Below are 10,227 nucleotides of genomic sequence, written 5' to 3' on the forward strand. Positions count from 1 at the left end.
GTTCGCTTGTTGCTTGGAAGACGAAGAAACAGGTAGCGGTTTCTCGTTCGAGTGTTGAGGCTGAGCTGCGGGCTATGGCTTTGTTGATTGCTGAGGTGACCTGGTTACGGTGGTTGCTTGCAGATTTTGGGGTCTCTGTTACGACACCCACTCCACTTTTGTCTGACAGTACATGTGCTATCAGTATTGCACGTGATCCGGTCAAGCATGAGCTGACCAAGCATATTGGTGTTGATGCTTTTTATACACGTGCTTAGGTGCAGGATGAGGTTGTTGCGGTTCATTATGTGCCTTCAGATTTGCAGTTGGCGGATTTCTTTACAAAGGCACAAAATCGAGCGCAGCATGACTTTTTACTCTCCAAATTCAGTGTTGTGGATCCACCATGAGTTTGAGGGGGGGTGTTAGAGTATATATCTATATATTGTAGTTTCCCCATATGTTAGGGGGCTTCCTGCATATTTGCCCCTGTACATGTACTATATATTGTGGCCTTTGGCCCCCTGGTAATACAACAAGCATATTGTCTAACACACGACATGGAAGAGGCAATTTGATCACTTTGAGATGGCGAACACGAGACGATCCCGGAGTTCGCCAAGAAACTCATCCCGTTGGTGAGCAAGATCCGCTCCCTCGATGTCAAGCTTGAAGAGGAAGCCATGGTGGAGCGGCTCTTCAATGCCGTTCCAGATCGTTTCGGGGACATCATCAACACCATAGAGCAATGTGGCGATGTCACGACCATGACAGTGCAAGGAGGCTGTCGGGCTCCTCTCAACATACAAAGAGAACCAGCGCGGACGAAGCCAGAGCCGCGGTGAAAACAACGACGAGCAGCTAATGCTCGTGACACGCGCGCTGGAGACCCTGATGAAAGGGAAGAAGCTCGGTGAGGGGCCTGGAGGGTCTAGCTCCACCGCAAAGAAAGGAGGCGGGGCATATGGCGGCCAGAGTGGAGGCCATGACAAAGGTCGTGTTGATCACGGCTAGAACAATGGAAAGGGGAAGCAGAAAAAAAACATCCTAAGTTCGACATCACGAAAGTAAAGTGTTTCATTCAACTGCAATGAGAAAGGCGTGCGCTAGGTTTCGGTCGCTGGATCCGCGCGTCAAAGATCGGTTGCTCCCAGGTCCATCCGATCAGCATCATGCGGTTAGAAAACATCTTCACGTCGCTATCAGCTGCTGCACTCCCAGGTCCATCCGATCAGCATCATGCGGTTAGAAAACATCTTCACGTCGCTATCAGCTGCTGCACATATATCATGTCGCTTTCGGCGCTACTACTGCTTGCGTGCCGAGGTCGCTGCTCGCCAAGGCAATGCGCTTGCATGCAAGTCTGTGCTTGCCCATGTGCTAGCTCTATGCCTAGCTCTATGCCTAGCTCTATGCATATAAAAAGTAAAACTGTTATTGTTACACACACAAGCTACATATGAAAAGGAACACACCATACAAAAAGAATATACTATCACAACTAAACGTCCCAACATTTCTAAAAAAAGTAATGTTTCAGTAAAGTGGTTAAACCAATAATTTTTTGTTATATATCAATTTGTAGCATAAGTCAAAAACATTATTAACAAAAACTACAAGTTATTACAACAACAATCTATATGTTTACAAAACAATGCAAAAAGTGGTAAGGCAATACTAAATTTGCTACATATTGAATTACAATAAAAATCACCAACTATCTTTTTATGAAATTCACAAATGGTTACAACAAAAAATCAATATATTTGCAAAACAATACAAAAGTGGTCAAGCAATAATTAATTTTCTACAAATTAATTATAACAAAATCTCCAACTAATTTTTTACAAAAGTCACAAACGATTGCAACAAAAAATCAATATGTTTTCAAAATAATGCAAAATTTCTCAATAAATAATTAATTTGCTACAGATTAAATTACAACAAAAAATCACCAACTATTTTTCCAATAGTCACAAGCGATTACAACCAAAAAAAACCATATGTTTGTAAACAATACAAACTGACCAAGTAACAATAATTTGCTACAGATTTACAACAAAAATCATCACTATTTTTTTTACAAAAGTCATCAACATTTATAAAAAAAATAAGCCTAACTTGGTAGGCATAGTGGTACACATAGCAGCCAACAGTTACTAGACAAACATGCAAAAGCTTGGATCCCATCCACTGATTCACTATGCACCCGGAAGCAAAGAAACGAAAGCTAACAATGTGAAAAGTCAAGGGCAATTTATGCTAGGGGCCCGCTGATTAGAAATGTGAAGAAGTATGTGCGTCTGAGCAACCGATTATAGGCGCGTGATCGGTCGGCCGACAGGAAGCATTTTCCAATGAGAAAGGTCATTTTTCTTCTGGCTGCCCGGAGCGGAAGCGTGAGAGGGCTAATCTTGTGCAGCAGACAAACGATGGGCCTGGACTTCTCATGGCTGAGGTGTGTGAAGTTGTGCACACAACAGAGGTAGCTACTGAGAAAGTTCTCCTCCATGAAATAAGGGTCATCCCTAAACTGAAAGGGCAGATGAACACTTCCTAGTATTTGGACACCATGCAACTAATCATATGACCGGATGTCGTGGAAAGTTTGCTCAGCTGGACATGAGTGTGAAGGGCACACTGAAGTTTGGGGACGGGTCTCTTGTCGAGATAGAAGAGCGTGGCTTGGTTCTCTTCCAAGCACACACATGCGAACATAGAGTTTTGACTGAAGTGTACTTCATACCAAGACTCCGCAGTAACATAGTCGGTTTGGGTTAGCTAGATGAGATTGGGTGCAACTATTCAGTGAGACGCGGGCTGATGGTGGTGCTCGACCGGGAAAGAAAGACACTGGCAAAGTTTGGAGGGCCGAATCGCCTATACATTCTGAATGTTGGGCATGCTAGACCAGAATGTCCGCTTGCAAGAGCGGGACAACAGCCATGGTTGGACACATTAACTTCCATGCACTATGAATGGTGCAAGGGTTGGCTGACATAGATTCGGTCGACCGTTTTTGTGACAGCTGTTTGGTGGCGAAGCAGCGAAGGAGCCTGTTCCCAACTGAAGCAAGATTCAGAGCTAATGGAGCACTGCAACTCCTTCATGGTGACCTTTGTGGGCCTATTTCCCCTAAAACTTTTGCAGGAAGTAAGTATTTTTTGCTGCTTGTCGATGATCACACACGTTACATGTGGCTGGTGTTGATTAAGAGCAAGGATGAGGCGCTCATCATCTTACTGCTCCGTACTCCCCAGAACAAAATGGTGTTGTCGAGAGAAGAAACCAGACTATCGTAGGAATGGCAAGAAGCCTTCTGAAGAGCAAGTGTTTTCCTAGTATTTTTTGGGGAGAGGCAGCTGCAGTCTACTCCCTGAACCGTGCACCGACGAAAAGTGTGCATGGAATGACACCTTATGAAGCCTTGTACAAGCTAAAGCCAAACGTGGAGCATTTGCGTACTTTCGGTTGTATTGGACATGTCAAGAGACTAGGTGTTCACCTAACAAAACTTGCTGACCGCAGCCATGTCATGATTTTCATCCGATATGAACCAAATAGCAATGCCTACCGAATGTATGATCCCCACACGAAGAGACTATGTGTGACTCGTGATGTGGTGTTCGAGGAGGATAGGCAGTGGACATGGACTGCAGATGCATGCTCTGAAGATTTCACTGTCGAGTAATGGCCCATCTCAATGAGCTACCTTTGTCAAGGTTGCAACAAAGTAATGGTGTCATGGCAACTAAAACTGCTAACATGGAAGAGGAAGGGGCCCCTGTTGGAGACCCTGGAAAGGCAACATATGCACCTAACCCGAAAGCCGAACTCGGGCCCGAAGATTTTGTTACACCAGAAAGGAAGAGTGCTCATGCAGGTCCTCAATTTGTGTCTCCCCCAACTGATGCCTCGACTCCATCAAGCACTGAAGGTCCCTGCAGATTTCGCATTTTGGAGGAAGTGATCGAGGAGGCACCTGTTGTTGTTCCGTCACCATCTTGTTTGCTCGGTATGGAGGAACTGACAACTTTCGATGAGGCAAATGAAGAACAAGCTTGGGGAGAAGCTATGCAAGCAGAGTTGAGCTCAATTGAGAGTAACAGAACTTGGGAGCTTGCAGATTTTCCAAAGGGACATAAAGCTATTGGGCTTAAATGGGTCCACGAACTAAAGAAAGATCCAGAAGGGAGAGTGGTGAAACACAAGGTTAGGTTGGTTGCAAAGGGTTATGTGCAGCGTCAAGGAATAGAGTTCTCCTCTACGGCGACATAGCGATGGTTGGCCGATGGTTAGTGATGTGGCATCTTGTCCTTCCAGTGGTGGTGGTGTCCTTCTTGGTGCTATATCTTATTCGTGATCTGTGTCTTGTAGCTTTTTGGTTGCCATTGTGTGGGCTTCAGCTCGGTTATGCTTGTTCTCTTTTCCCCTTGTCATCATGGTGACCAATGTTCACCCAGGTTCAGGGTGAACCACTTACACCTGACTGTGCAATGCCCTTGATTTAGGGCGAGAGGGCAGCGTACAATATTTGGTGGTGAATACATATGACTTTGGGTCCAATTGTTGTTGGGTCTGACAGGATTCATCGTTGAGGTGGTTCCTGCCATCCTATGTTTTCTCTTTGGTGACGGACACGACCACGAATGATGGCTCTGACGTCTAAAGCTATGTTTTTTTTTTCTTTTTCTATGTTTACTTCGTGTGTAAGCACTATATACTAAGCCCGCTGGAGGCTTTATTAATTTAAAGCTCGACGTTTGACGCCTTTTATCTAAAACGATATTCAAGAAGTTATGAGAAATGCATAGGGACATCGGTCAATGGTTTTCAGTAGCTCCTCCTCCCTATCGGCCATCTCTTTGCCCTGCGCCGTGGTGAAGCGTGGCGGCAACTTGCACGGATAAGAGTTGTGCCTCTTCTTTGAGCTATAACGGCATGCATAGGCACTAAAATGATGTAAAACTGACGACTCAAGTTTTTGGCCTGATTTTGCCATTTGTGCCGGTGGAGCAACGGATCATCTACTTACGAGAAATAAGATGGATTTGCTTCTCCCTTTATATTATTATTTACCAAGTTTTGTAAATTTTCTCGTCAAGGCCGAGCAGCATGCGCCTTCTCCCTCTTCTGAATGTTTCTTAGCAACTCCTCCTCTTTGTCGGCCATCTCCTTGGCCTGAGCCGTGGTGAAGGGTGGCGGCAGCGTGCACGGATCAGAGTCGGCGGCTCGCCTCTCCATGGAATCCATCATGCAGGGCCGGTGCTGGTCGTCGGCAGGGCATACCAGGGAGTACGTGCAGATCTCGACGGCTTTCTCCGGGACGGTGGGCTTGTACCGGAGCAGCTTGGCGTACTCGGTGAGCAGGTGCAGCATGTAGTCGTAGACGTAGTCCATGCTCATCTCCTCTCTGGCGAACCGGCTGCCTTGCTCGCCGATGAGCTGCGCCTCGACAGGGTGCTGGTTGCCCCAGTCGACGGCGAACTTGATGGACTCGCACATGCGGTTCCGGTCAATGGGCCAGTAGTGCTTGCCGGCGACGAGACCCCTCGACATGATGTCCTGGAAGGGCGTCACCACGAACAGCACCGGCGAGTCGCACGCCAGGATGTACTTCTCGCTCACTGACCATGCGTTCCCCTCGATGTATATCTTGTACCTGAATGTATGTACTAGTATTAACCAACCATCGGTCGATCATAAAAATTTGAAACAGTAGTGTAGGCATGGGCAGGCGTTATCGAGAACGAAATATATATACCTGTATAAGCATTGCTTGGGAATGCTGGAATCTTTGAGACCGTTTTGTCTCGCTTTCCCCCAGTCCTAAAGCCATACATGAAGGTAAGAAGGGTTAATTTGTGGATTCAGTAACCGGTGACTTTCTTTGTTGCCAATGACAGATTTTAGAGAACTAAGATGTTTGTTCACTAGTACTGAAAGTAGTACGTACCTGGTTGAAGAGGCGGGCGTTCCATTCCTTGCCGTTGGAGACATTGCATTTCATCATGTCGTGGCGTATGCGGTATCTGTCGGGGTTGCCCTTCCAGAACGCGAGCGGCTCCCTCTGCGTCCACGGCACGCGTTTGTTCTCGCGCTCAATCTCCGCCAGCATGGGCGTCCATGGCCGGATGCCCACCTCCGGCCATCCCCAGAACGACCAGTCGGGGAACACGATGTCCAGCGTCGACTTGTCCTTGCAGTAGCGGAACACCGGCGGCGCGTCGGACGGCGTCGCGAACTCGGCGGCGCGCACCTGGCCCGGGTCGTCGCAGGCGAACATGATGTCGAGGTCGGGGACGCGGCCGGGGTAGCGGCGCATCAGTTGCAGGATGCCCCACTGCGTGAACACGTCCCGCATCTGGAAGGCGACCTGGTACGTCTCCACGTACGCGCGCCCGTCCACCACAACCAGCCGGAAGTAGGCGTACTTGCGAGCGCGCTCCATGGCGTCGCGTGTGATCCCCGCGCCGCGCCAGGGCCGCAGGTCGTCGTGGATGTACCGGAAGTAGTCCGGGCACGACGGCGTGGTGCTGGCAGCGGCAGGCCAACGCCATGGCGGCGGTGCTGCTGTTGCGGGGCATGTCGTTGATGTGCCATTGCTGCAGGTGAACGGAGTTGTATAATTGGAGAGGCTGTGGTTACGAGGTCGTCCAGTGTTGATGCTGCTTATGTTGCCGAGGATAAACAACTGTGCGTCCATAACAGTGAAGATAACTAATGTGTCACAACTCACAAGTAATCCACAAGTGGCAAAGTATATGCATTCGCATGGTCTAGCTTATGTTGCATAATAATCATAAAGAACTTATGAAGTTTCATTAACGTGTTATTTCGTGTATATAAAAATAATTGAAAGTAATTTTTATGTCAAATCGTCTTTGCGTTGCAACTACAATGTTTTGATCACTGTAGCGGGATCTTTTGTTTTTCTTCTTCTTTTTCGAAGTACAACTATGTGCATCCGTATTTTTTTAGGACATCTGGTTATTGCAGAGCCGGGGTGCAATATGTATCTTCGCGATATTAACATATTCCCTTTGTCAAAAAAATATTAAATCATCTTGGCATTTTTCGAAGATCATTTGTCCTTCTTGCATTTCCTATTATTTCAAAAGTATCTTAATTAATTCAAAACATAGATTGAAACGGTTTCCTTGATTTCTATTTTAAAAGAATTTATTATGTATTTTTATTGATTATTTATTTTATCCTATTTTTAATTGGATGTGCACTATTTTGTTCTAGTGGTTTCTTTGGAGTTGATTTGAATTTTTTTTGACTTACATTATTTTCTCGTGTTTTTGAAAATTGAAATTTTAGTTTTGAAAATAATATATTTTATTCCTTAAATATCTATGGGCTTCGCACCCACCCATCCAGCACGTCTTATCCCTTAAATTCAGGTTACAAAGGTCTCAGTCCATCACCTTTTCCTCTCTTTGTTCTTTCCTTCTTCCTGGTTGAAAGCCGAATCTTTTCATTTTATGTCCGAACTCGGCCGTGTGCTCTCTTTAGGCCAAATCATAATTGTTTATGTTGTAAATAGATCATCTAGACCATTATAATTGGTCCTAGCAAGATAAACTCCAATATTTTCTTTTTGTTTGATTAGCGAGGGAAAATCTAGAAAGTCGTAAATCAGTTTAGTAAAGTGATAGGGATATATGAATCTAGATATCATCAGATCCACAACTGAAGAAATAAGATTAGAAAATGATGTGCTAGAAGCATGAGTCAATCATTCTGATGAAAATCAACTTTGTTGTTCAATATTGGACAATCACGGAAACTTGCGTCTAACTCGTGGTGCATTGACTAGAAAATTTGAGCGGCATGGAAAACTGAAAAACAATGTATATATTCAGTGTAATGCTTACATTGTCGTCGAGGTTGATCCATCTGCTGAAGCCGATCAATAGCGCAAGGAAGACGAGGCCGACCATGATGGACGCGACGCCGGAGGACATCGACGTCTGTGGCGGCTCGGCCGACGCCACCAACGCCGCCGCTTCCTCCTCGTCCCCCTCGCCGGACATTGCATGGGAGGATCTGCGCATGATCACGATTCACTCAGCGCGTCAGGTTACAAACCCAGACTGGGCCAAGAAGGGGTGTCTTGGAGAGGAGCTCAGGCTACATGCCGTGCGACCTTGGGAACTCAGTCGTCCCATATGTAGTAGGAGTAGTAGCTCTCGATCAGACTGAAAAGTGCGACGACGTAGCCTCCCCAGCAAGCAAACAAGCAGGCGCTATCAGTGTTGACTTGGGAGTAGTAGCATTCAATCAGCCGATGGACGACCCAGTTGGGATTTGGAATTTCCAGGAAGTTAGGTTAAGGTCAGTTTTATTCTGGCCAAGGTCCCCGCTGGCCTTCCGTGCGAAGGGTGGAAAGTCAGGCGATGGCGTCGGAAGAACGTTGCCAGGTTTGTGGATTTTTTTTTCTAAACCATGCAAGAGCACTGCATGTATTATATTACAAGAGGGAAAGCCATAAAGACTGAGGTTTTACTGAGGAGAAAATGAAAATTAAAAAAAAAACCCGAAACAAAAAAGATAAGGCTCCTGCCCCATTCAGAGTGGCCCAAGAGAAACAGGGCCGACCCCAAGACCGCCCCGGCGTCGGCCAGAAAAATGGTGAAGGGAACGCGCCATGTCTTTCGGCTATTTGCTAGTAGTTTTGAGTAGGGCACTAGATTTCTCCGGTCAGATCTGGTGCATCCTGTGCTCGTGGCAGCTCATCGTCGTGCTCCGGTGGACATCGACGACGTCCAGCTTTTCCACCCCAGGGATCTCCGCAAATAAGGCCTTGGTTCGTGTCTGTTTTTATCCTTTCCTTGATGTTCTGCGGTTGAGTCTTCTCCCTCCAGCCCACCGTGAAGGCGAGGGAAGGAGGAAGGATGGTAGGAGCTCTGCTAGTTTTGGAGGATAGTGAGGTTTCTCCATTATGTTGCATCGACGCGGCGCTAGATGCTCGCTGCAGTGCGGCCTCTTGTCACTCCGGAGGTTAGAGCCGGCGCTGCAGGCTTCTACAGCAAGGCCCCTTATGCATAAGCGGGCCTGGTGGCAGTTCTTCTACTTCGATGCTCTACTACTCCTCCCGACCGCCCATGGTGGCGAGGGAGAGGACGGTGAGCGTGGTGGTCGAGCTAAAGCTCTTCTAGGCGTCAGCGTGTGGGTGGTGCTGCGTGGGCTGGAAGCTACTTTTTCCAGAGTTCCCTAGCGGGCAGCTGATGCCCACAACTGTAGAGGACCGCCGAAATCTTCGATGGGAAGTATTACCCAAATTTATAGTTCGATTCAAGGGGAACACACGAATACCAGTAAGATTTTACCAATTGAGACGTCTCTCTCAACCACTGTTCAAAAAATCGTCCGATTCAACGATTGATGAGCCGATTAATCGCTACTCGGTAGTCACCGATTAGGCGATTAGCCGATAAACTCATTTATTGGCCTATAAACTCATTTATCGCCCGATTAATCGGCCGATTTTCCTATTAGTCGCTAATCGCCAACCAATTAAGTTGACAACGATAAGAGATTTCCTCAACATTGCTCTCAACCACACTTGTATATCCAATAAACTCACAAAGCAAGTGGTGATTTTATAATAGTTGATTGAAAGCAATAAAGACGAGTAGCAAATTGCAGCAACAAATTTCCAGTTTTCACCGGAAATAATATTATGTAAATTTTAGTGGTTAAAAGCGTAGGCATGAGGTATTATTGGGGTTTTGTATGAATGATATTGATCATATATATAATGTAATCTAACTAACATAGCATCCATCTCTAATTTAGTTGTTCGTAGGTGTGTGATCTAAATATAGCTATGCATACTAACAAAGAGAATTTGCATAACATCTTTTATTATCCTGCTTGCCCATTTTACCAGGAACAACTTGAAACTACAAGAAACTAAGGTCTATCATTTCCAATAGCCCGGAACAAAGCATTAAGATTCATGAACACACAATATCCTCGAACTATCATATATTCCCCTTGTTTTTCCCTATCTGTCACCTTAGGGATGTGCAGGTTCAAAATAATAATAAGTAATATATACATCTTGTAAATAGATACCAACCTCATATATATGATAAAACAATATAGGTTCAGTACTGAAATCATTTCACTCATGCCCTAGTAACCAGCATTAAACAGATCAAAGGTGTATCAACACTTATACGTGAATGTCCTCAAGACAAACACCTCAAATCTCGATACATATGGATGATTACA

At 45.9% G+C, this 10,227-nt stretch overlaps 1 protein-coding gene across 1 annotated transcript; it reads right to left on the reverse strand.

The window, feature by feature from the left end:
• Window positions 1-4,984: 4,984 nt before the first annotated feature.
• On the reverse strand, window positions 4,985-8,156 carry LOC127340900 (uncharacterized). Its single transcript, XM_051366674.2, has 4 exons — window positions 7,863-8,156; window positions 5,936-6,673; window positions 5,744-5,808; window positions 4,985-5,641 (listed from the first exon to the last, which is right to left on the reverse strand). The coding sequence occupies exons 1-4, from the start codon at window positions 8,040-8,042 to the stop codon at window positions 5,080-5,082; spliced, it is 1,545 nt and encodes a 514-aa protein (XP_051222634.1). The 5' UTR covers window positions 8,043-8,156; the 3' UTR covers window positions 4,985-5,079.
• Window positions 8,157-10,227: the final 2,071 nt, after the last annotated feature.

The sequence above is a fragment of the Lolium perenne genome, chromosome 3 (assembly GCF_019359855.2).
Source record: "Lolium perenne isolate Kyuss_39 chromosome 3, Kyuss_2.0, whole genome shotgun sequence".
NCBI lineage: Eukaryota > Viridiplantae > Streptophyta > Magnoliopsida > Poales > Poaceae > Lolium > Lolium perenne.